Source organism: Equus asinus, chromosome 6, assembly GCF_041296235.1.
Source record: "Equus asinus isolate D_3611 breed Donkey chromosome 6, EquAss-T2T_v2, whole genome shotgun sequence".
Taxonomy (NCBI): Eukaryota; Metazoa; Chordata; class Mammalia; order Perissodactyla; family Equidae; genus Equus; species Equus asinus.
Genome location: NC_091795.1, coordinates 70330886 through 70358372, shown reverse-complemented (window position 1 = coordinate 70358372; position 27487 = coordinate 70330886). Strand labels below are relative to the sequence as shown.

Here is a 27487-nt window from a genome sequence, read left to right as displayed (position 1 = left end):
TTGTTTGTTCTCTACAGATTTATTGTTGAGTAAACTTATCTTTATATAATACAGAACAATTAAAGCTGGCCAAGTGCAACAAATAAGCCTGCCAATTATACACATAGCTTTATACCAACTGTGTAATTCAGCCAGTCATCAAAATTCCAAAAACAAAGCATCCAAACTTCCCACATACTAGTGATCATTCAGACCACCAAATAAATTTGAGGCAGACCAGTATTCCCAAATTGCAATGCTATCCACTAACTTTGTGGGAAAGCACAAGAAAATGGACAAGGGCAGATACCTGTGCCACCAGCACGGATTTTTTTTTTTTTGCACCAAGGCTAGAGAATATACCTGGTAAAAGCTCGACCAGAAAACTCTCAAAATTAACTGTTACTGGCCTACTATACTTAAGACATTTAAAAGTCTGAATAAAGAATCCACTGGCTATAACATTCTAAAGTCTACCAGATGCTACAAAAAACTACATGAGGTGTTGCTAAATATAAGTGAGATTTACAAAACTGCTTTAGTCTCAGTAACATTTCTGATTGACACATTTTTAATTACTTTGCACCAGCCTGGCAAAATAAGATAAAGTATATTGGTGGTCAGCAACTAAAAAACCTAGCTTGGTAATTAACAGATCTCTGCTCAGAATAAGGCAATCCATTTGAAGAGACAGAGGAGAGTATCTGGGCTGGAAAATTTTGCAAAGCTGGTTTACATGAATGTTTTGTCCCAAATCCAGACAATTCCTCAAACATGCAAAAACTTTGGCTTAAAATTAAAGAAACAAAAGAACATTGAGAACTTCCTAAAATGGGAGTTCTAATTTGACACCATCTCATCTAAATAGCCTAAAAACCTCAATTAGTTACTGTACCTAAATAGCCTTCAGAAAATAATTGTTTCTCCAGCATCAAGTCCAACTACTACTTACACCACATTAGTACACTCTTTGCTTAGTTCCTGTTGTGGTCATTTATAGGCAAATCAGTGGTCCCTCTAGATTGACAGATTTGAGATCATTAACCTAATATCGAATACCAACTCAGATTAATTTAGGGACTTGTCATTATATATTCATGCTATTAAGTGGAACTGGAGTTCTTATCTTACTCAAAGCTGTAAGGGTAAAAATGAATTTTCCTAGGGTATGTATACTACAGTTAATGATGTTCAAAACTTAAATAACACCATTAAACTTTAAATGTTAAGTCTGTATGAATATGGTTTAATATCATGGTTGACTCCTGAAGCTTACACCAAATTGAGTGTGTTAATATTGAACACAAATCAAAATCTAGTTAGAAACATTTTATTTAAATGTGCCAAATAAAAACCCACATTTTCAGACCATAGGATGTTAATACATTCAACAAAAATTTATATTATTTTACTGCTGTGAATTTACAGAGTAATAATCCAGATCCATTTTGATTAGATGGTTGAAATACCCTTCCTAGGTTACACTTTACAGACATCACAAATCCCTTATAATAATGTAAACAAAATAACTTTTCCCTAAAAGGTGAACTTGAGAACTTCAGTCCACTCTTTCAGGACTCGCACTTCTTCGTGGACTTCCTGATGGGGAACGACTAAAAAGAAAAACATTCAGTTTGGAACCAATTAGTGCCTGCTGAAAACTTATTCTTCTTATGTGCATGTCAGGTTCAATAAATGCAAAGGTGGCCAAAGGTACTAAATTCCTATAGCAGACATGTAAAAAATTATGTAAGAGATTTATATACAAATCCTTTGTCCCTGCTTAAGACTAGGCTTAACAGCCTCCTTGCTAAAATTACAAGGTTAAATTAAAGAGAACAACTATTTGAATTTGAGGGGTTTTTGATTAAGTAACAACCAGGCAGATAACGGTTTAGCTGCCAAGACTTCAACCTAAAAAATTTTTTTCTTCATGTGGCCACTTGCCTTTTTACCTACCTATCATTCCCATGCAGAAAAAAAAAAAAAAACATGCATTCTTAACATGAAATTATACAATTAAGGGTTCACAGGACTCAACACATCTTAATGATCATCCCAACATTTTGACTAAATTTTCCAACAAAATATAATCTGACGTTGAAGCAGAAAAAGCAATCATCTAAGAAACTTAGTATCTAGTATTTTCATATATATATAGCACCAATTCTCCAAAGAGCTCAAAGCCTGCAAAGTAGGCAGTAAGCAAACAAATTCTGCAGAGGCCACACTTGACAGTTAAGCTTTGGCAACAAATTATTTAGCTTACCTTCTTTTTGGAGATGGAGATCTGGACTTTGATCGGCTGTCAAAACATGAGAAATTCTATTAAGAAAAAAATACTAACCAATCCCTTTCTTATAGCCACAATACCATGAAATGAATCCCCAAATAGTCCCTGAGCTTAAAAGGTCAGGCTGCAGTTAAACTGAAAAATAGTCTATCAGTTTTTCCTAACAAAAGCCAATCTTCCAACAACCATTCATAAAATGAGTGAAGTGCTTTATTTTATTACAATTAATCTTTTACACTCTGCTTTAAGCACAATTATCTCAGAATGCTTCTCCATGCACCTATCCGTTCTAACAAGGGCCTCTTAATATAACCCCAAAGTCACAAACTTCTTTCCCACTATAACTTGACATTCCTTTGTCCAGGAAGTCAGCCAGAACAGGCCAAATATAAATGAAGTACTAAAGTTTGGTTTATTAATAAGGTACTGTGTTCCCACTTAACACCTAGGCTCAGAGTTACCGCTTGAAATTTCAACAATTCAAAACACTTTGAACTCTTTGGATATTGGTGCCATATAACTATAAGAGCACTAATCAGACTTTTACCCTACCTGCTTCTTGGTCGTGAAAGAGACCTGGATCTTGATCTTGACCTCGACCGGGATCTTAATAAAAAGAAAACCAAAAAGACAATTTACCAATTAGTCTGTAGGAGTAATTTTCTTAAACACCTACTGAGCACCTTATTAAGTAGGTTAGGAATAGACGGGCTAAAACTGAGCAAGATGCAACTCTTGCCTTATAAAAGTCTGAGACTGGACAAATGATCACACTTTCAACAAGCTCTGATATCAAATAAATAAGGAACCACTATCTCAATTATTTGTTTCTATCATACTCAGTGAGCTGGGTTAATTGTCAAAGTTCCTGTACGGAAGCACAATATTCTTAACCAGTGTGTGGTACCCAAGAGAAATAAAACAGATGGTTTTCATTTGAGAAGACTGTATGATTTAATTTTATCTTAAAGGAATAAAATCAACCTCACACAGACTCCTGAACTCAGACTTCAATTCTTTAGGTGATAAGCTCAATGAAAAGGAAGTCATGAGTGGGTAAGGCTTTATTCTTGGATCATCGACAAGCTATCATGGTTCATGACCATCAATTTGTCACATAAACCAAATCAGGCTCTGACATACGCATGTCGGCGTCCTGGGATCAAAATAAATGCAATTTTCTAAAGAGAGGGTCCAGATCTTTCTCAAATGAACCACAAGTTTTAGAATTCCTGCATTTAAGGACTTTGTGATATTAATGAACAGCACTAACTCCCTAGAGTATTGTGAACTCCTTGTTTTCTAGAATTTTATCAATTTCTACTTCTAAGGCCTTCTACAAAGGAAGTTAAAAAAAAAAAGGTGAAGTTCGCAGTTTGGTTTCCAACTTCTTAAATTTTGGTGTCTAAACTAAGCGTCTAGTTCAACAGGCCATATTTACCCATATGTACACTACTACCATGGTGAACAACTTTCCATGGTCTCAAATTCACCCCAATCATTCCAAAAAAGAGAAACTACGTTTCAACTTGCTTCTAACTGCAAATCTCTTCCTGGTTTCTTTGATTGGATTTTATTATTTTTTTTAAGAAAGATTAGCCCGGAGGGAACTGCTGCCAATCCTCCTCTTTTTGCTGAGGAAGACTGGCCCTGAGTTAACATCCGTGCCCATCTTCCTCTACTTTATACCCGGGATGCCTGCCACAGCACGGCGTGCCAAGAGGTGCCATGTCCACACCCAGAATTGGAACTGTTGAACCCCGGGCCTCTGAAGTGAAACGTGCGCACTTAACTGCTGCGCCACCAGGCCAGCCCCTCTTCCTGGTTTCTAATGGGCCTTCTTATCAGGGATCAGCAACTCTCTTTTAGAGCTGGTATCATTTACCTATACAATAAACATAACCTGACTCCAAAATGTTTTCACCAACCTTTCTACCCAGTGTTCACTGGAATGATTTGAGATTTATACTTTAGACCCTCCCTCTACCATGGCCTCTGCAACAACCCTTAAAATCTTCAGCGGGCTTCTCTTCAGCTATACAACTAGGGTAATATCCATTTACAGGTCGTGTATAAATTCAACTTTTAAATCTCAAATATTTTCCAAAGTATTCCGCTTCAATTATGTCCTTAAGACACTCTACTGCTGTCATTAAGACATGACAATCCAAATAGATAAATAAGGGAAAGAAAAGTGTTACATACTGGAAATACCTCGATCCTTTTATAGAACCAGACCTAGATCGTCTGAGTGAGGCTGATCTTGATCTACGAAGAGACACAGATCTTGATCGTCGAGGAGATGCTGATCTTGACCTAAAAATTAAATCAAAGATGTTTAAGTCCATCTCCAATTAAAGTCTTTCATTGCTTGTTAAAACTTGAAATAAGCAACATCTCTCACCTCCTTCCCCTGCTCCTGCTCCGTGAGCGAGAGTATCGCCTACCTCTGGATCTCGAATGTGATCTAGACCGTGACCTATTTTTCAAGTTAGAAAAAAACAAGATGTCAGATGATAACTCGGTTTTAGAGTTTGTGTGCCTCTGCTGAAATCAAATCTCATAACTATTTAAATTTAGTGTCTCATTTGGAAATAAACTCTGGGCCTATTAGTTTTTTTTTTTTTTTACTACCTAAAAAAAGATTTGTTAAAAGCTGAATTACATCTTAGAATTACATAATATAAAACACTGTAATGTGTATTTAAAATAAACCTTGCAAGTTTGCAGGTCGACCCTCTTTGGCCCATGGTCTAGTAGATCTAGACGATCTAGAAGTATCTATAGCCGATCGCTGCATCTAGATGTTTTCTTCAATCTAACGACGATCAAACTGACAGCCAAATGAGCCAGGTGAGGCTTGATTGACGCAAGAAGATTTTTCTAGTTGGGAATGTGGTCAATCTGGTGTTCCTCTTTCTAAACCGGAGGGGGCCCCAAATGTAAGCCAAATTTACTGTTACGGCGATGACCGTCTCAAATTTTCTGCCCTTTAAAGAATAAGGTGAAGCTAGGTGTAGATGACTCGAGGGGATCTGGCCTCTTATGCTGATCACCTCAAGGTCTAGGAGGATCTTAATTGTCGGATTTGCAAGGCGCCTCAGCATGATATCATAAGGCTCGTGACATTCTGAATCAAGGCGACTGACTCAAACGAAGAAACCTGAAAGGTTTTGACCAGGTTGATTATTAATATATTAACATTTATTTAATTAAACAAAAATTGTAAAATACACCTGTACAATTAACATTCAAGATTATAGAAATATATTAGTTTCTGCCTTGCTAATAAAAGAATTACTCGATTAACCAATATACCGACCATTCCCTTATTAAAGTAAATACCTGCTTCTTCTTCGCCGGCTGTAGCGATGACAATCATAAGCATAATGTCCCTTTTCGCCACACTCATAGCATCTATCATTAGGATCAAAGGGACGTCGGGCAGGTGGTCTATCAAAACGAGATCTCCGAGGCATGCCTGTTGATAGTTCAACCCTCACTCTGGATCCACAAATCACCCTATAAAAGATATGCAACAAAATTCTAATGCTAAAAAAAAAGCACGTGGCTTCCATTTAGAACTTTCCAACCACTCTTCCCCCTCACAAGCTTCAGCTCTCCTTATAAGCCCTTCCAACTCCACCTTTGCCCTCCCTTCATTCTTAATTAAATTATGACTAGCTATTTAGTCGCCTTCAGACTACAGAATCCAAGCTCAGCATCTAGCTTACTACCCAGCCCACATGAATAGTCTAATGACTCTAAGTTTCATAACCAACATTTTACTTACTTCCCATCCAGGCCTCGCACTGCATCTTCTGCATCTCTAGGATCTTCAAATTCCACAAAGGCAAATCCTGGAGGATTTCTGGCAATCCACACAGTTCTTAACGGACCATAATAACTGAAAGCCCTCTCTAACTCGCCTTTGCCAGCACCAGTTCCCAGGTTACCAACATACACCTTGGTTTCTGTTTAAAAATGCAAATAGAAGAATACATGTTATGCAAAATTTGCCCTAAGTTTGAACGAATTCTTTGCCTTAAAAGAGGCTATCCTTAAGACTGTGCAAACCACATTGAACGCTCTATCAAGAACTAAATTAATGATTTTAGTCTTAAAACCAACAAAGTCCATAAATCTCTGAAAAGCTAGCGTACGACAAAGTTCTTAACATTCCAGTAAAAAGGGGGGAAAACCTCCAAAACACAAGCGCAGCTGCGTGGTAGGATATTCCGAGGCGTGGGGCGGGCTCCGCCCCGGCCCCGCCCCCGAGTCCCGGCAGCCCCGGGCGCGCGGGGAGCGCGCGGGCCGGCGGCAGCAGCGGCGTCGGCAGCGGGCGGGCCCGGCAGGGGCCGAACCGGGACAGCAGGGCTGCGCCGGCTCTCGTTCTCCGCGGCAGCCGCCCCAGGCGCAGGCTCGCCCAAGGCTGCAGCTCCCCGCCCCAGAGCCAGAAACCGCGCTCGAAAGAGCTAAAAGAGAAAAGAAACCAGCCGCCAGACGAAAAGATTAGGTCTCCGTTCCCACTCCGCAATCCGACCGATCGTTTGACGAGAAGGCGCAGCTCGAAACTGCCAGTTTTGTTCAGTCGCAAATTCACCCTTGATTTTACGGCTGCGACCAGATCTGTCCGCTGAAGTGGCGGGAAAGCGCCAAGGAAATGCGCCACCATGGTCGTCAATGTGCGCAAAATGGCAGCCGCGGGCGGCGTGGGGGGGGGGGTGCGCAGGCGGCCGGTTCGAAGAAGGGCAGCACGAAAACAGTAATCGTGGGCCTGGCTTGGGCTGGGGCGGGAGACGAAAATGCCCAAGCATTAACGTGTAAGTCGGCACAGAACGACCCCCGCCAGCCCGTCTTCCTTCGACACCCCGCCCCCGCTGCCTCCGGCTTCGTATGGCGTGCGCCGAAGCCGCCATTACGCACGCGGAATAACCGTCTCCCAACAGCCGCGCCAACCCCACGGCCTCGCAACACTCACTACGCCCACAGCAACGTCCCTCACTGGGCCCTAGCCCCTTACCTCCTCCGTACCGCCCGTAACGCGACATGATGACCGGCCCACGAGCTCCGCTCTTTTAGCTCACAGTGCCCAGGAATCAAGTAACGCAGAAGCCGCAGCACCGACTCACTAGCCAACGGTCCCGGCGGCACTACAAGGAAAAGCCTGGGCTCACGCTTATATATGCGGCGGCTGGGTTTCTTTGCGCATGCGTCAGCTCAACGTTCTGCGCGGCACAAAGGAGATGGGCGGAAACAGCCGAGAACCGGCGCGGAGGGAAGTGGAGAGACCAAGACGCCGGTCATGGGCGGAGGGATACGTTTCCATGGGAACGCCGGGATCTCGCCTGTAAACCCTTGGCCTTTCCCGCGGTGTCCCGCCCCTTCCCCTCCCCCTTTTCCTGTACCCTCCTTATTTTCCTTTCCTTCTCCCTCCCCCCTTTGATTTTTCCCAATCTAGGCGCCGTGAGCTCTGGTAATCTTACTACAGGTGCATTAGCCCGGCCTTATGAAAGGCTGTAAAATTTAACCGCTCATGTTGCAGCCGTCGCCGCCTTTCTGCTGGGGGACCCGGCCTAGACTGCTACTCAGTGACCTTTGGGGCTCATCGGAGGTAATCGGGAGTTTGGCCAGGGTGAGAACTCCATGAACCCCATAGGCCTCAAGGGGGTGATGCCCCCAGGAACCGCCCGCCCTGCACCGACCCTTCAGACCCATCAGAATCAGCTGCCAATTTTCACCAACACGGTCCGAGTTCTTGGAGTCTGGGGGACAAAGGAATGCAGATTTTTTTTTCGTGTTGTATTGATTGTGACAAAACCCTAAATCATTTAAGCGTTTTGGCTCGTGGCAATTCTGAAATTATTTGCATTTGATGCACAAAGTAATTTATTTGTGCTTCCCTTCTAGTGCTTTCTGCTCTGTGTTATAGTAACACGTCTCATTCACTAATACTCAGATCCTGAAGACTGGTACTTTCTCAAGTCGTCTTTGAGTAGCAGCCTTGCTGCTCAGCCGCTCTATATGTCAAATAAATGAAAATCTTTAATTTAGAATCGCTTAAAATCCAGTTTTGATTTTATACAATGTATTTGCTAGACACCAACTCTACGAATACAGATTTAACTTCTTTTTTACCATCCACAAAAAAAGACATTACACTGTAAGTACTTGGAATACACGAGTTGGAAATCTTCCACATAAAAGAGGAAATCCTTAGGTATTTGTAATTCTTTTTTTTTTTATCCGCTCTAACTTCACTTGGTATGTATAGGTGTGGGATAGAGTACAGGAGAAAGGCGGCTTAGTAGGATAAGCTTTATTCAGGTGAATAAAGTATGGATTCTCTCTGGGTAATGCTACGAATTTATACATATATATTTTTTTCAGATTTATCAAATTATGGAAAGAATTAGTCTATCTCAAGAAAAATCTCCAGCAAAAAAATAGAAGTTCTATAGAGTATATTTGTTCTCCGTTAGTCTTACTGATTTTTGTTGCTATCTACTTAACAGGCTTCTTCTCAAAAGGATTAAACGGTAAAGATCGTTTTATATACTCCCTGAAAGATAGACTATGATACTCCCTGAAAGATAGACTATCAACTTTGTAAAGCCTCACTAATTTCTTTCTTCTGTTAAGAATTTATGAAAATTGCTGTTGTTCAAAGCGTAGATAACTTATTGAAAGATAGCACTTATACTGGATAGCTCCTCTTAGGCGTCAATAAATATTTTTTGGCTCTGAATACAAAGTCTGTTGTACGAAAGAGAATTTCTAAGCAAATAATAGTGTAAACAATATGAAAAGAAGCAATTTTCCAACTTATAACAAACTGCTTTCAAGCACATTCAAGGAAAATGGGTAAACCCTGAGTGGCTTGCCTGCCTCTGTGAGACAGGTGTTTTGATAAGCTAATTACATATTATCTCTAGTAAAGGAGGACCAATTCTAAGCCGGGCTGTGTTAACTAGTTGCCGTAAAAAAATAATAGTACTGTATACTATTTCTGTACACCATTATACTGAGTACTCCTTCTCTAAGAACACATAACCAATTCTTTTCACTAAGCATCAATCCAAATCAGGGAGATTTTATTGTACAGAGCACTTTTATTCCTGCTGATTCTTTTGAAATCAGTTTCACCCACATAAATTTCTGTCTGTGATTGTGTGTTAAATTAAGATCACATTCCCAGATTCAATTTGAATGTGAAAGCTACTTAATTCAATTCAACAAATATTTCAGTATTTCCTAATTTCCTAATAGGAAGTGTTGGAAAATTTTTAACATATTACTGTTGTTAAATATTGATGATAATATTAGTTTAGGAAGGGCGAGTTAGTTCTTAAACCTTTTACAGCAGCTTTCAAAATTTATCTGCGTTTCCTAGATTCGGTATCTTCAGAGAAGCATTAAAAAAGTAGTTCACTTTTTATCTTATTTTCTTCTCCATTTTAGTTTCACTTTTAAGTAATTGTCACCATTTTAGCTTAGATGTGAAACCTTAAAACAAGAAAAACAAGTTTAGACCTTTTGTACACATATTGATTTTTAATGTAAAGAAATAGTCTGTAGCTACAAACACTAGTCTTTTAATATGTATTTATGTATGTGGTGTATATTTATATACTATAGGTCAATCCAAACAGCTATGTTCAACTTTCTTTTCTTTTTTGAACATTTCATAATCTTCTATTCCCTTTTAGAATGTTGTTAAGAAATTCTGGGAAGGAAAAAGTTTTAGCCGCATGTTTGTAATTCTTTCACATTGTATAAAGAAATTAACTTCTCATTAGCCAGGTCCTGGACTACAATCAGCACTAAAGTATGGCGGGGAGCGGCGCGGGGGGGGGGGGGGGGGGGGGGGGAGCAACTGTTAAAGAATGCCAGTACTTTGACCAATTTCAAAGAATGAAACTAGGAAGAGGAAAAATGTAAAGCAAGAGTGCCCCACTGATACAAAAATTACCCAAATGGGTGTTTTAGGAGCGTAAAACAACTGGGAAGAGTGAGGCTTTCCGAGGAATATCTGATTGCATTCAAAGATGTGAAACTGTAAAATCATCAAGCCCTAAACTAATCAATTGTGTTGTTCCTTCTCTGAGGAAAGAATACTAACGAAAGGGACTTGATCAGCTTGGTGTCTTAACCAGAGAGAGCTAAACTAGCTTACACTTAGAGTTTAGCAGTTTATGCAGCACTATCTTGGAAGGAGAGAACCTGTGTTAATAACCAGCTCTCGGCTGTACTTAGAGAAATATCATTCAAGACATTGAGTTCCCTGAAAATGACTATCTTCTACTGTAAATTAATAAAAATGATTTTAGTTAATAAATCCTTTTCTTAGGAGAAGTGTTATAGTATAGGGATTAAGAGCATAAGCTCATGGAGTGTGACAGAGTTGGGGTTGAAACTTGGCTTCACGATTTAATTAATAGCTGCTGGCCCTTGACTGAGTTTTTAATCTCCTGCTACTTCAGCTTCCTCATCTGCAAAATGAGGTTTAATAATAGTACCTATCTCAGAGAGTTGTTGTTAGGATTAGATAAGGCAAATGAAGTAACATTGCACAGTGTCTAGCACATACTGAGTGTTCGGTAAATGTTTCCTCGTGGTAGTAGTAGTAGTACTACTTTTGTCAGTTGCTAAAAATTTGGTATGATCTGGGTACATTGACAAAATTGAAGTTTTTGTTCTGCAAAGCTAGGGACAAGACACTGGAACATGGTGACTAGTTTTAAATGGCCTTGTTTTTTGTGGGGTTTTTTTGGTGAGGAAGATTGGCCCTGAGCTAACATCTGTGCCCATCATCCTCTGTTTTGTATGTGGGATGCCACCACAGCATGGCTTGATGAGTGTGTAGGTCCGTGCCTGGGATCTGGGCCTGCAAATCCTGGGCTGTCAAAGTGGAACGCACTGAACTTAACCACTGTGCCAGTGGGCCGGCCCCTTAAGTGGCCATTTTTAAGACATCTTTGTCTCTTCATTCATTGACTTCAGTAAGGGAAATTGTCACTTTTCTTCTTTGACCCAATCTATAGAGAGAAAAACAATCTGACACATGTAAGAAGCAACAACTCAGAAAAATAAATTTTCTTCATGAAAGGTAAATCCTCAGGAATCCCGAAATCAGATGCTGAAACCTTCTTAAGGGTTCTATCCAAAGGTATTTTGCCTGTGGGATGAGGAGTTCGCGAGCAGCGGGGAAGTTGCCACTTTTTATTACAATATTTAGTCTTTTTTTTTTTAAAGATTTGCACCTGAGCTAACTGTTGCCAATCTTTTTTTTTTCTCTGCTTTTTCTTCCCAAATCCCCACAGTACATAGTTGCATATTTTAGTTGAGGGTCCTTCTAGTTGTGGCATATAGGACGCCACCTCAGCATGGCTTGATGAGCGGTGCCATGTCCACGCCCAGGATCCAACCCAGGAAACCCTGGGCTGCTGAAGCGGAGCGTGCAAGCTTAACCACTCGGCCATGTGGCCGGCCCTGATGTTTAGTCTTTAAAGCTAATTTCTGTAAGATTACATACACTTTTTTTAAAAAAAGCAAATCAAAAATCTATTCCAAAGCCAATGATAAATGGATACATACACTACAACTCTCAAATAGATAATTAAGTTTAGACTACATATGAAAGAACTGGCTTGAAATTCAGGGATAGGAAGAATTTTCTTAGATCTCCCCATTAGTGTCCCCACCTCGTTTTTCCAATGAGACTGAGACCTAGATTTGCAGCGTGGTGAGCACAATCGTTCCTAAATCCTGCCACAGGGACTGTCAGTCTGAACCTCGACAAAAATTCCTCCAATCCCAGAAAGATAGCAACTATTGCCAACCACTCTTTCTTGGGAAGAACCATCCTTTGTTGAATAAATATATCTTTCTGTGATATATCTGTGAATATATCTTTCTTACTTTTTTCTGTTAAAATGCTCCTCTGCCCATCTTTTAAAAGGATGCTAAGAGTAATTGTTTTTAATCTTATATGTTTTCTCAATAGAGAAAGTTTTGTTCCCTCCATCCCCCAATTTTTTCAGATCTATCTGGTTCCCAAAATCCAAAAGTCTGGAATCTCTAGTAAAGAACAAAGCATGAGTTTATCCAATAAAAAACAGAAATAAGGGGCTGGCCTGGTGGTGCAGCGGTTAAGAGCACCTGTTCCACTTTGGCAGCCTGGGGTTCACTGGTTCATCCTGGATGTGGACTGGCATGGCTTGGCAGGCATCCTACATATAAAGTAGAGGAAGATGGGTGTGGCTGTTAGCTCAGGGCCAGTCTTCCTCAGCAAAAAGAGGAGGATTGGCAGCAGTTAGCTCAGGGCTAATCTTCCTCAAAAAAAGAAAGAAAGAAAGAAAGAAAAACAGAAAACAGTTAAGAAACACCCCCCCAGCAAAAAATGAAGAAAAAATGTCTATCCTTAACTAAAAATGCAAATTAAAATAACATGCTGTTTCTGTCAGGAGTGCAGTGAAATAGGCACCTAGGCTCACTAATATGAATGTGAAATAATACAATATGTTTGAGGGTCAATTTGGCAATATGTTTTAAAATTATTAAATTGTATGTAAACTTTGGCCCAGCAATTCTACTTCCTGGAATTTATGCTAGGAAATAATCATAGATGCCCATAAAGATTTACGTACAAAAATGTTTGTAGAATCTTATTTATAATGTCAAAAAAATGGAAATAGCTTGGAAAAATCAAACATAAAGGGATTGGTTAAATATGTAATGGCACATAAATTGGTTATATATATTATGGCCATTAAAAACCACAATCGTAGAACAATTTTTAATGTCAGAAAAATGTTAATGGTATATAGTGAAGTAAGAAAAGCAGATTTCAAAATGATATGCATGCACAAAATTATTCGCTTTGTAAAGATAAATAGTATCAATAAAAGTAATTTGATTTCTTTTTTTGCTTTTCTGTATTTTACAATTTCCTATAATCATTTTTTTTTTTTAAATGGGAGGCTTGGAGACAGAGGAGTTCCAAGTTTGAACTGAAAAGTCACTGTTTAGTAGCTGTGGAAATGGAACATGTTACTATACTTGCCATTTCAGGTTCTAGGTTTCTCAGGAGAAAATGGAGGTTGTAATGATGCTGGGTGGGTGGTATTATGAGTGTAGCTTACATGCGTTTTGGTTATTTTTAAATTTTTTTCTGTTAGGACCTGTATTACTTATAATAAAAAAGCTAAATGTAATCTTAAATATAAATAAATAAAAAAAATATTTTAAGTGGAAGTAGTAACGGGGGACTTAAACAGGACAGTTAATATAGGAAGACTCCAGCGTTAATATATATACTCCCAAACTGTTAACTGCAGGTGCCCCTGGGAAGTGGGGTTGGGTTAAGATAGGGAGGAGCTTTCGTGTTTTAACTGTCTAGTCTTCTGTACTGTTTGAAGGTTTTGTGATTTTTTTAAACAAATATAGTACTTTGTAAGAATGCTTAAACATTATAATGTGCTCTTCTCCCACACTCTCTGTCCCTTTCACTCAACTTTATTTTCCTGCATAGTTCTTCTTACCTTCTGACCTCTTCATTTATTTCGTGAGAGTCTCTCACAGTGTGAGATCCACAAGGGCAGAGACTTTATTTTACTCACTGATACATTCCTACTGCCTGGCATTGTGCTTGGCCTATACTAGGTTCTCAATAATATTTGTGGAATTAATGAATTCTACTAAGAAACTATTTCAGCGACTTCACTTGGTTGTTGCTCAATTAATATTTGTGAATGATTTCCCCAAGGTTAGACAGCTGTTTATTGTCCACATCTGACCCTCTGATCTCCCAGTCCAGAGAGGTTTCTTTTGCACCAATTGTTTGGGCTTTTTAACAACTCTTTGAGAGTTGTAGTGAGACATCTGTTTTATGTTATAAAAATGTGCCTGTGAACCTGCAGGTATACAACCATTTTCCAGTGGGACACTGTTGGTATTTGAAACAACATCAAAAGCCCCACTTTATCTTTGAGTTTTTCTATCTGATTACATACCATGTTTGTGTTTTATGCACAAACAGTCCCTAGTCCCTCTTCCTGCTTCCTCCTCCTGTCCAATGCAGCAGGTTCGCGGGTTCTCATACAGATAAGTGAATTACTGCAAAGTTAACATTCCTGTGATGGAGATCAGTTTGCCAAGTTGGTCTTCCTAGGTGTAAAGAATAAAATTATTTTCCTGAATTTTGGTGGTTACACTTATTCTGGCACAATATTGGAAGGTACCTGATTTTTGGTCACCTTAGATTTCAGAGAGGCAGTGTTGCTACAGTTAAATGTCTTCGAATGAGGTGCTAATGAGGTCCAAGTTTTGTTTCCCATAGGAGCCTTCGAGCTTCCATGAAAGGAAAACTTTGAACATCTATGTATATTTACTTGGGAGTCCTAGGAGGAGAGTAGAAATTATTCAACACTCTTTACACTGCCTAATCTAGAATGGTGGTAAGGATATGTGTACTTCCTTTCATCTTTTCTTCCTCAAAAGCTTGTATTATGCGCTTAATAATTATAAGCTACTATGCTTAAAAACCAGTACAAAAAGATAACAAATGTATGGACCTTGCCCTCAAACCCAGTAGGATACAAACACATAAATATATATATATATATATATATATTTTAAAACGAAATTGATTTGGGTTCCATTATTTCAGATTTAATAACACTCTCACTTCTTTTCTATTAATCTTTCTGTTCTTTCTTACCCTGAGTTTTGCTCAGAGTCCTAGTCTAGCACAAATCATTTCCCACTTTTTTTTTTCCTGCCCCCAGTGCTGTGAAATTCCAAAGCTGCTATTTCTGATAGTATATTTATCATTGCATAATTTCTCTAGTTTTCTTCCATCTGGTTCCTCTGTAACTAGTCGTTGGTTTGTATAGGTCCTGGTCAATCTATCATCTCTTAAATTGTCTTGAAGCACATTTGCCTATATTTTCTGTCTGATAGTAGGTCCCCTCAGCCCCACCAATGGAAAGACAAGCTGGTTAAATCTTGTGGGAAGGTTTCCTAGGATCTTGTGGCTCCTGATTTTATCCCAAAGCTCCACTGTTCCTGCAGTCTTTCAAAAGATGATTTTTCCAGCGAGAGCCTCCCTCTCTTCTCTTCTTTAGGCATCCTGGAAAAGTAGTATTTCATGTTCACCTCTTGTTTTTTTCTTTCTTTAATGAAGCATATTTATAGCCTACACACACACACACAAAATTGTAGAATCTATAAAATCGTATTCTTCCAAAATATTCCTTAACTTTTCACTAATTCAGATATAACATTTCTAGTTAGTATATAATTTTGAAATATTATTGAATATGGTGGACCACAAGATAGCTCTTTCTTTGGAAAAACAGTCCCAAGCCAATTGTGTGGAGGAGTACTACTCATTATGAATGTTCCATGAATGTTTTTTAAAAATCGCATTCACTTTTACATCCTCCCAGTTACTACCTATTTGTGACTGGGTCTATTTTCTTTAAAAATCTTGTAATTTATTGGCATTTTAATTTATTTTTTGATAAATTTGCAAACAAACAATTTTACTTCATATCTACCATGATTTCCTTTTTTTTTTAAATTTTTATTTCTAATACCCATGTAGAACCACACAAGGAATATGTAATATTTCATTCACTTGGGATGGAAATCATCTTAATGCAATTTATTTAAAATAATTTAAATGTCAACTTTCTATAATCTTTTCTACAAGCAAAAAGTTGTATATAATTTCACAAAAGTACTAACTCAGGACATATTTTGAGGGTATATCATTGAAGTTTATACTCTGTATTGCTTACACATTAGATATATTTCCTTTAAATGAAACTTTATGAAGGACAGTCAAGGAAAAGTTATTTTATACCTTAAAGCACCTTGGAATGTGGAAAGATGGAGGAGCTATAGGAAGAGTGTTCATAACTAATTAGCATCCTATTCCTGTTGACAAAGCAAAATGCACACAAAGTAATTGTTGAAGTAAAGTAGCATTTGAAAGAAAGATACAGTGGTTGGCTGGCTATTCCTGCAGTTCAGTGGTGTGGAGTGATTCCCCACAGTCCAGGATCACTGTTGCAGCCTGTGTTTACAGCCATATTCCAATAAGAATATATTCACGGTGAACTGGAAAAAGCATTGAGTTGGGAAGTCAGGCAACATACATTCTCATCTTTATTATTAAGTAATCATATGATCTTAGATATGTCACAGACTTTCTGGGCCTCATTTTTCTCAAGTACCAAAAGAGGGCTCTAGATCCCAATTATCTTACTAAATGTTAGTATTCACTGAGTACTTACTATGTGCCAGACACTGTATGAAGTGTTTTACATATATTAACTCATTTTTTCACTCTACGAATACAAGCAAACTGTTCATTTTTGGACAAACCTCTGCCCCTTTCCTTATGCCATTCTTAGCCCTATAATATTAATATTCCTTAATTGTTTCTATGAGTTGCTCTACCTATGAAAGTCCTACGCATAATTAAATCTTAGCTTAAATATATTACTTCATAGAATTAGAGAAGTAAAGTGATTTTCCTGAGGTCGTCCTCCTACCTCTTTGATGAATAAAGTGTGAGGTAATGAAAAGAAAAATCACCTGGGACTCAGAAGACTTGAAATTGAATCCTGTCTCTGAAATTCGCTACTTGGTTTTAGAAAAATCACTGAGATGTTTTAGACATTCATTGTCTCACTTATATTCATTCATGTATCATACATTCAAGTGTACTTTCAAAATGATTCACAGCTAATAATCATAATCCAATTCAAAATTTTTAATGATTTTGGACAGCAGTGTTGCATGTTTTTCCTTGCTTTGCTCAATTATTCCACTGAGTTATATAGATAAGATGATCAATTATCCACGTAATATTAAATTGAGAATGTAAAAACTTTTTTAAATTATAAAAAAATTTATGTTTATTGTAGAAAATGGAAAATATAGAAGAGCACAATGAAAAAAGCAATAATCCTACATGATTTAACTTTCCAGATAAAACATTTGTCATTTTCAGTGTTATAGCCCAGGCATCTTAGAACAGTGCCAGGCACAAAGCAGATGCTCAATAAATGTCAAATGACTTTTTTAAGAAAAAGAAGTTAGCTCATACTGCACAGTATAGTGCAGTGACTATGACTGTGATCTCTGAAGTCCAGCCTCCGGGGTTTGAATCAGTAGACTGAGTAAAGCGGACTGCCCTCCCTAATGTGGGTGGGCCTCACAACCTATTGAATCTATTGAAGACCTGAATGGAACAAAAAGGCTGAGCAAGAGAGCATTCCTCCTGCCTGGCTGCGTGAGCCAGAACATTACTCTTTTCCTGCCTTAGGACTCTGAACTTTTCTTGCGTTTCAAGCATGCTGGCTTTCAGATGGGAATTTATACCATCGGCTCTCCTGGGTCTCCAGCTTGCCTATTACAGATCTTGGGACTTAGCCTCCAGTACTGTGTGAGCCAGTTGCTTATTTTATATATTATTTTATATATATGTGGTATTGTTCTGTTTCTTTGGAGAACCCTGACTAATACAGTGCATTACACCATAAACAATTTTCCAAGTCATTAAATATTCTACATTATAATTTTTGCATAGTATTGCACTGTATCAATCTCCTCTGTTGTAAGAAATTTTAAATTGTTTTCATTTTTTATATTATAAATAATGCTGAAGTGTATGTAACTTGTATAGATATTTATGCACATCCCTGATTGTTTCTTTAGAATAATTCCATAAGTGAAATTGCTGGGTCAAAGAGTATAAAAAATGTAAAAGACTGTTAAAACATGTTGCCAAATAGCTCTCCAAAGTGGTTGCAGCCATTTATACACCCACCAACAAGTATACAAGGGTATTTGGTTCTCTGCACCTTTATTAAGACTGGATGAATTCTTTTTTTTTTTTTAAGATTGGCGCCTGAGCTAACATCTGTTGCCAATCTTCTTTTTTTTTTCCCTCCTTCTTCTCCCTAAAGCCCCCCAGTACGTAGTTGTAGATTCTAACTGTAGATCCTTCTGCTTGTGGCATGTGGGACACCACCTCAGCATGGCCTGACCAGCGGTGTCATGTTCATGTCCAGGATCCAAACCCGTGAAACCCTGGGCTGTCAAAGCGGAGCATGTGAACTTAACCACTTGACCGTGGGGCTGGCCCGGGATGAATTCTTTTAATCTGCCAAATTTTATTTCTAAAGTGGGTATATTATTTTTTATTTATATTTTATTAATTTACAGGGAGATTCAGTATTATGCTTATTGGCAATTTGTTTATGTCCTTTACTGATTTTTCTGTTGGAGTATTTCTTCTATCTTATTGATTCTTAGGAACTCTTACTATATTAAGGACATCAATTCCTTTTTTCATGTTACATTTTCCTGACTCTTATTATTTTAACAGTTAAATGACTACTTCATCTTGAATTTGTCTTAGTACATATAAAATGAAAACTGTCATAGCCATTTGGTAAATGTTAATTTAGTTTAATGACTAAGTGCCAGTCATGGTACTCAGTGATGAAGACAGATATAAAAGATGCAGAAGAAAGACATTTAAAAATATATATATAGCAAGTGCTGTGATAGAGATAAATACAAGGCATCATGGGATGCCACAGAGGATGTTCACTTATCTTAGACTGAAAGAAGAGATCAAGAGACCCTCACATCTTCTACATCGAGGCTCAAATGTCACCTTATCAGGGGGCCTTCTCTGACTCCTCTACATAAAATAGCAAGTACCACACACCCCATCACTCTCTAAATTCCTTATTCTGTCTTAACCTATTTTATTCTTCTTCATACCATATATCAACAGCTGACATGTTACTTATTCATTTATTTATTCTCTCTCTCCCCCCATCACAATGTCCCTCCCCTACCATAATGTCTCTCCCCTAGGAAAATTCCATGGGAGCAGGGTCTTTGTTTTGTTCACTGCTGTATCCCCGGCACCAAGGATAGTGCTCAGCATTAGAAGGAGCTCAAGTAAGTATGTATTGAATGAATGATAGGAAGGAAGGCTCTTCTATGTTAGTGGAAGAGGTTTTTCTCATCTTATCCACTGCTACTTTTCCCTTCGCCTGTGCTCTGTGCTTCCCCCCTGCCTACTTTTGATTGAATTGTTCCTTTCTATATCTTCAACTTCTCTCTCCCTACCTCACTGAAGCCCCCTAACTGACTGATCTTTCGGGCTCAGTATTAGCCCTCCCTGATCCATTCTCACTAGATTGATCGTTCCAAATGTAGACTAGCAGACAGAGGTAAAGAAGACATTTCAGACAGAATTTTTTTTCTTGAAGCTGAACATCTTCACTATTTTTTTAAATTGAGTTCATAATAGTTTACATAAATGTGACATTTCAGTTGTACATTATTTCTTTCTTTCTTTTTTTTTTTTTTTTTTTTGAGGAAGATGAGCCCTGAGCTAACATCTGCTGCCAATCCTCCTCTTTGTGCTGAGGAAGACTGGCCCTGAGCTAACATCCGTGCCCATTTTCCTCTACTTTATAAATATGTGGGACGCCTGCCACAGCATGGCTTGCCAAGCGGTGCATAGGTTTGCACCCAGGTTCGAACCTGCAAACCCTGGGCCCCTGAAGTGGAACATGGGAACTTAACCACAGTGCCACCAGGCAGGCCCCAGTTGTGCATTATTTCTTGACTGTCCCCACATAAGTGCTCTTCTTCACCCCCTGTGCCCATTCCCTACCACCTTCCTTTGGTAAACTCTGTACTGTTTTATTCAGACAGAATATTTTAAGTAAAAGAATGATAGCAGTGTGACTCCACCTCGATCACCAGAAGCTTTGGAACTCCTACACAAAGCAGTCTGCACACCAAGCCTCATTTAAAACAATTCAGTAAGCACCTGCTATATGCCAGGCTGTGGGGGGTGGGTGGGTATAGAATAATATATTGAGTATTTACTATGTATGCCAGATACTGTCCTAACTGCTTTATACCTAATTCTCCAAACCACTCTTTGGTAGAAGGACTGTTAGTCCCTATTTGCAGATGAGGGAACAGAGGCACAGTAAAGCCAGGCACACAGCAGAATCAGGATTCAAACAAAGCAATCTAACTTCACAATCTGTGCATTTTACCATAGTATAACGTTAGTGATAAGTCTTGTTAAAGAATTATGCTCAGGGTGATCTGGAGGACAAGAGAGAGGCACCTCATTCAGCAAAATAGAACTGACAGGGAACGGTCACTAATGGATATGGGAGGAGGGAAAACAAGAGATCTAGGGTGGGTGATGGTACCACTCATCTAGATAGGGAATACAAGAGTAGAAGGAGGAGGAGACAGTTTTAGGGGTTGATAAATAATATCCCTTTTCCTCTCCTGAGCTCAGAACCAATGAGATATAGATGCAAGAGTCAGGCAGAAGAAGACCAAAACATGACCTTTTTGATTACGTTAATAGTTACTGTGACTTCAGATGTGCTGCCAAGTGGGCTCACTAATGCTCACTCCTTAATTAAACAGATTTACTCACTTGGTCCCAGACGCAGCTGGAGAGCAGAAAACAAACTCTCCTGTTTTTTTGGTTTCAGGCTTTGGATAGGTTGGTTCCAAACGAAGGAATTCAGAAGGCATAAAGCTACACTTTCCCAGGTCCTTCTATCACCCCTCAGTCAGAAGTCAGCCCACCGGCAAGGAGTATCCTGCTAGAAAAAAGTCCCCTTATGGGAACATTAAGAATGGGGAATAAAGGGGGTGGAGGAAGTAGAGAAGTTAGTAAAAGAGTACAAACTTTCAATTATAAGATGAATAAGGTCTAAGGATCTAATGTATAACATGGTGACTATAGTTGATAAGACTGTATTGTATAATTAAAATTTGCTGAGAGTAGAACTTAAATGTTCTCACACCCTCCAAAATCATCATGTTGTACACTTTAAATATCTTACAATTTTGTCAATTGAGAAAATTTGAAAATTGAGGAAAAAAAAAATAGGGAATAAGTCCCCCCACCAACATCTCTGAAAATGTATATTATTGACTATACAAGTATTAATCCTTGAGCTAGGTAAAAAATAGAAGCCCAATCCTAAAAATATTGTAGAACAATATACAAGTAAATCTTGGTACAGAGAATTCATTATGGTTATGTCTTTATATGCTCTTTGGGAGTAGCAAACCCAGCAATCACGGGGCAGAAGGATGAGTTTACTACTTGCTTTCAAGAAATTCCTATAAATACGTTATGGGCACCTGAATTCATTTAGCAACCATTTATTAATGCCTGCTTTGTTCAAGGGAGTGTGCTAGAACTGGGATATAATGCTGGATAAAACATAAATAATGCCTTGAAGCTCCCAGGCTAGTGATGAAAGCAGGTGTATAAATAATTACAATGCAGTGAGATAAACACTAATAGAGATATATACAGAATGCTGTTAGAGTGATTATGCTGACAGACTTAGGTAAGTTTTCAGAAAAAGTAAAATTTGGGCTGTCTTGGATGGAGAATAGGGATTTTTTTGGAATATAATTTAAAAGCATTAAGCCAAAGCATTCAACCCATTGTCCTTGGGTTGAATCTGGCTCTCATCTAGGTTTCTCCAGCAAACCTTAATCTAGTCACTACTATTGCAGCCCCAAGGACCATTTCCCTCCTCATGGGTGCATGGCTTTCCCCCTCAGAACTGAGCCTTTTCTATAAATGTGTAGTTAACTTAGCTTTTCAATGGATGGTGATCATGGTTGCTAATACCCTGAAACGAAACGAAACTCTAAGATGTAAAAATGAGCAATTTAACTAAAATAATACCTCTGAGGCTCTCCTTCTCTCTAACCTTTTTTTCTCACATATAACATATTTTTACTCAGTTTTCTCTCTCCTGTGTAAAAATCTGCATCTCTTCTGCATTTCTCTCTTTCTTCTCCTTTGATTATTCTCCTCTGCTTTACCTCCCTCTCCTGTCTTTTAAATTATCAAAATATAGATTTAAAGTACATTTTACAGTATATTTGTAATTATTATAAAGCATTGTAATAATTACTAAAGTGTGTGTTTTTTCTACTTTTAAAAATAGATAAATTGAACCTATTGTGGTGTTATGAATAAATTAAGTAGCTTGCTATTTGTAACTGGTTTTCCATTGTGCCCACCTCTACCCCACTTTCCAACTAAACCACTGTAGTAATGCTGTGATAACAACTGTTACATTTAAATTTTTTTTCCTAACTGCAACAATGCTAGGAAATCTTTCTAGTTTCCATAGCACTTTCCATATCCAAAGTCCTATACAAGTAACCATAATATTTCATCAAGTCCTAGTTTTCTATAAAAATATATGCAAGTGCAGCGGTGGTACTAAGAATAGCATGGAATGGATTTTTCATTCTCATAATCTTTATTCTTTGTCCTGGACAATTCACCCCTTCCTTAGTCTTAACTCAAGACCTATACAAATACATTCCCCTTTCCAGCCAGATTCTTGCCCCCAAGGCCTTCCTATGGAGAAGCTTTACAGCTATCACAGTACAGTTCTACAACATAAACCTGTAAAAGCACGATCTTATGAAAATGATAGATTGGAGGGATGGTTACAAAATAACTCTTCCGTTTACAAAGGATTTACTTCACATTGTTTTAAAAGAGCATGTTGTCTTTAGTATGTTCCAAATGATTTGAATTTTTCAGAAGTACATCTTCCAGGTAAATAAAATTATCTTTTTTTCCCTTTATCTGACATAGATGAGAATATCCTAATGCTGCACCTCACAGCTATTAGTTTGTTTGCCTCCAATACAACAGCAACACCTCAGGCTGTGGAAGAAGTGACCCCAGTCAGGAGAGCAGGAGCTACCTTCATTGCAGACACATCACTCCACTTCAGATATTTCCCACCTCTAAATTGGAGAAGGAAATATGTCATTCACTCTAAGTAAAAGAGAAAACGATAAGGAGGATGACGTGACATCATTTACTCTAATTAAGGGAGAGAATGATAAGGAGGAAAAGTTTGAAGACGCCTATGAATTTATCCCTGTGGCAACAACAATGAATCTAGTATCTTCCCTGGAAGAATGCACAACTGGACTGTATTTATTTCTGAATAACAGATTCTCAGACGCCATAAATCTCATTCATCCATGGTCAAAAAACAGCATATACCATGCTCTACTTTATAGTATCCTTACGGTTGTCAAGGGCATCTTGACTTTTGATCCAGAGGATATACAGAATGGAACGACTGCTGCCCAAGAAGCTTTGAAAACCTGTCACAGTTTCCGAAGAAAATCCAGAATGATAAGTTTTTCTCATCTAGTAAGTAAACAGGGAATAAAGGCAATCAGAGAAGAGGAATTGCATGCAGAAGTCTGCTATGCTGAGTGTTTGATCTTGAAAGCCACTATAACATTTATACAGGAGGACAGTGTGCTTAATTTTCTTAAAAGTGGGATCAGCGTTGGGTCAAGTTATCAAATATACAAAGACTGTCAACAAGTATTAACACATTTACCTAACCACCAAAGCAAAACCCACAGACATCTGGTTGGAGGAATAAAATTTGGACTTGGAGCATTCAATTTGATATTATCACTTGTGCCACCAAAGACACTCAAAATACTCAATATGGTCGGATATTCTGGTGATAGAGAGTTAGGCTTGACTTTGCTTAATGAGAGTGCATCTGAATCCCATTTAAATAATATCTTAAGTCTGTTGACTCTACTCTTTTATTACAGTTATATCCATGTAGCTTTTGGTGTTGAAAAGGGTCACAGTTCTGCTATAGAAGATCTCTTTCTAATCTACCTTCAGAAATTTCCAAAGTGTGTCATACTTAAATTTTTTCAGGCACGTTTTAATATGCTGAAAGGAAATTTTGAAAATGCACAATTAGCTTTAGAGGAGTGCATTTTTCTCCAGAATGAATGGAAGCAGATTCATCACCTCTGTTACTGGGAACTCATGTGGTGTCACATTTTTCTGCAGGATTGGAAGCACGCTTACTACTATGCCGATCTACTGTTTCACCACAGCAGGTGGTCCAAGACAATGTATTTGTACAGTAAATCTGTACTACTGGCCTTGTTTCCGTCTGATTTTGTGAAATCGCTAGGTGAGGATATGAACTCTCTCTTCATAAAAGTGGATAGCCTGAAAGCCAAAATTTTAGGAACTTCTGTGCCAATTGAAAAGTTTGTTGCTGAGAAGGGCCAGCGCTATGGTACTACCACAGGCTGGTTTACAGCACAGCCCCTTCTGGAATTCATTTATGCCTGGAGTGGTTTCCGAATCATGAGCAAAAAACTAGGCCTTATCAAAAGCTGGCTTTCAATAATTGACAAAGGCGAAGAACTTTTACGAGAACATCCAAATAAAGAGTATGGCACAGATGACATAAGTTTCCTAAATTTACTGAAAGGTCTATGTCTGAAACACTTAGGCAGATATTCCATGGCTGAGGAGTACTTTAATCGTGTCATTCAAAAGGAAAAATTGTTAAAATATGACCACTATTTGGTGCCATATACTTACTATGAACTGGGAGTTCTATACTATCTAAAAGGAGATCATGCCAATGCGACAAAAAGCCTGGACAACATAAAAAACTACAAAGACTATTCCATGGAAGCCCGATTACAGTTTAGGGCTCACATAGCCCTTGAACAAATAGCTAAAGAAAAGTGATTTAGACACAAAGTGTGGTTTTGTTTATTATGAATGAAGTATCTACAGTCAGCAAGGTAATTAACAGGTAGGAAAATCATTTCATTGTGGAAGAAATCCAAGAAGAGGCGGCTGCTAAGAATCTGACCAGTAACAAGTAAGAAAGGAATTGGCCATTACTTTTCCCCCTTTCCTTCTGCATACATATAAAATGGAATGTCTTAGACTGGCAAATGGAGTGATGCACATTCTTGAAAAAGAAAAGGCAAATGATGTACATTATATACTCTCTTATATGTTATAAATTGATCAATTATGTTAGATAGCATTGTCAAAAACTCAAAAAATATTTTTTACCATCTCACTAGTATACAACTTGCAAATAAAATAGGGAAAGTAGCTACACTAGGAATCCCAGCCCCCTGTAAATGTTTTGATTTAATTGTTAAAAGAAAGAAAAAAAGACTTTAAGGTCTTACTGACATTTCAAAACAATGATACACTGAATAGCATAGACTGAATGGTTTTCCCTCATACACAATAATTTTCATTGGCTTTTTATACCAGAGAAGATATTTTCCCCCTGTGTGATCAGTAGTACATTTTACTTGTTTTCATTGGGGAGCTCAAAAAAGGGTCTATAATTTGCCACAGGATAGAGAAGAAAGGAGTCCTCCCCTTACACACACACACACACACACACACACACACACACCCCTTCTGAAGATAATTGGAGGCGGCCAAGGATGCACTGGGTAGAGAAAAAGAAGACTAGGCTGGTGGAGGGAGAGTTTAGTTACCATAGCCTAGCTTAGTTGCTCTCCCTAACGTGCAATTCCTATTAAGACTTCAACATAATTAAACTGCTTGCATCTATCCTGTTGCGATTGTTAGTGGGCTAACCTGAGAGCAGCTGTAGGTAGGGGGCTCCATATTGTTTTGCCTGCCTTAGGGATAAAATCAGTACCTAATTTCCAGACCATTAAGTCTGGCTGAGTGTATCCTCCTTGCTGTCACTCTTGGAAACCGAAGTTCCTGGGAAAGTTTGGTTTGCTAAAACACAAGTGTAACACTTTCTCATGCTTTGGCTGTGCAGACAACTAACTGAACCACAATGAGGAGCTAGTATTTCAGATTTAGAAATGCTTACTTTGAAAAACATGCTCCTCATTAATTAAAAATAGACCTTTAGGTGAACAATTGTGGTTGAGTTATTCCCCATTATTTAATCAGTATGGTATAGTAGTTAATTTAACCACTCTCGCCTGATTACCTGGCTTTGTGTCCTAGCTCTGTCACTAACTAGCTATGTGGACTTGGGCCTCTGTGCCTCAGTTTCCTTAGCTATAAAATAGGTATAATAATAGTTCCTATCTCCTGGTTTTTGTGTGTTAATTAAGACAGAGTTAATACACATTTATTATTACTACTACTACTAGTAAGAATTATAATACATTGTTCTTCAGTGCAGAGGATTTAAATTATTTTCTTGGGAAAAAACAAAGGTCTCTTTGTTACCTGCTTTGCCAATCTAAAATTTGACCTGTTAACTTGCTTTTTCTATTCTTAGTTTATCTTGGTCACTTATGAAATAAGTAACTCTCTGCCTAAATTATGGTTTTGTGTTTTGTCCCAGCTTCTTCCAATAAATAGCAATTTGTTAATTGGTTAAACATATGTTGAATGCCTACTATATGCAGGCACTGAACAGGGTACTGAGGATATAAAGTGTGGTCCCTCTCCTGATGGCTCCATTAGGGAGATAAGTTAGAAAAGGATTTTGTTGGGGTGGAGACACTTAAAACAGTTCCTTAAACAGACAGGAGTTTATTTGGTCCAAACAAAAGCAATCTGAAGTTAGGTGGCTCCTTTTACTTTTATTTTTCCGTTTGGCCTGTAGGCCTTCTCTTTCATGTCTTCTCACGGTGGAAAGAAGCCTCACCTCCAGGCCTTCTGTCAAAGCCATGCAGATTGGAAGAGGAATGGTTAAGGCACAGAAAAGGCTTTCTCCTTCTTAGCAAGCTCTGCCTTTTTATTTTAGAAGGAACAGCCTTCCTAGGGACTTCCATGTATATCTCATTGGCTAGAAATATTTATGTGGCCACTTCTACCTGCAAGGGAAGCTGAAGGTTGAGTTTTAGCTTTCAAACCTCATTAGGAGGTTGTGGGAAAGGATCATTAAATGAACCAACCTACAGTAACTGCCACAACACATAAGATACAAAATGGTATCGAGGGGCACAGTTGAAAAGGCGGCAAGGCAACAATGAGATCGGGAACCACCTGGGGAAGATTGTATGGGGGCTCTAACAGGAAATCTTGCAATTGGCATTTCCTTGGTGAAGTTGCCACCCACAGCAGAGGTTCTGGCCCTTAACTGGTCCAAGAGTTGACCAGACACCTTGAGGCTGATTCTCACTAGTCAAACTCACAAGAGACTAGGGTAGAATTTACCCTGCTGATTTATTTATTTATAGTGGGGACTATTCCATAGTTGCAAACTCAATTTCCTGTAGGGATCAAGCAGGCAATGTAAACATAAGAAGCAGCCAAATGTAGAACAATAAAAATGGTGG

General features: G+C 38.5%; 2 protein-coding genes across 9 annotated transcripts; one reads left to right on the top strand and one right to left on the bottom strand.

The window, feature by feature from the left end:
- Positions 1 to 7652, bottom strand: SRSF7 (serine and arginine rich splicing factor 7). 4 transcript variants are annotated; one of them, XM_014832909.3, is made up of 8 exons: positions 7296 to 7652; positions 6066 to 6246; positions 5618 to 5794; positions 4677 to 4751; positions 4478 to 4588; positions 2825 to 2878; positions 2249 to 2284; positions 1 to 1592 (listed from the first exon to the last, which is right to left on the bottom strand). In XM_014832909.3, exons 1-8 carry the CDS (start codon positions 7321 to 7323, stop codon positions 1538 to 1540), a joined length of 717 nt encoding a protein of 238 aa, XP_014688395.1. In that variant the 5' UTR covers positions 7324 to 7652; the 3' UTR covers positions 1 to 1537. The 4 variants fall into 4 exon arrangements, with proteins under 4 accessions (XP_014688395.1, XP_014688396.1, XP_014688397.1 ...); XM_014832910.3 differs by having other exon boundaries at positions 4487 to 4588; positions 7296 to 7494; XM_014832911.3 differs by lacking the exon at positions 2249 to 2284 and having other exon boundaries at positions 7296 to 7556.
- On the top strand, positions 7602 to 27487 carry LOC106825873 (tetratricopeptide repeat protein 39B-like). 5 transcript variants are annotated; one of them, XM_070512235.1, is made up of 4 exons: positions 7749 to 7886; positions 19178 to 19264; positions 20026 to 20139; positions 22989 to 26100. In XM_070512235.1, the coding sequence occupies exon 4, from the start codon at positions 23163 to 23165 to the stop codon at positions 24930 to 24932; it is 1770 nt and encodes a 589-aa protein (XP_070368336.1). In that variant the 5' UTR covers positions 7749 to 7886; positions 19178 to 19264; positions 20026 to 20139; positions 22989 to 23162; the 3' UTR covers positions 24933 to 26100. The 5 variants fall into 5 exon arrangements, with proteins under 5 accessions (XP_014688390.2, XP_044628211.2, XP_070368336.1 ...); XM_070512234.1 differs by having other exon boundaries at positions 7774 to 7907; XM_014832904.3 differs by lacking the exon at positions 20026 to 20139 and having other exon boundaries at positions 7602 to 7907; positions 22989 to 27487.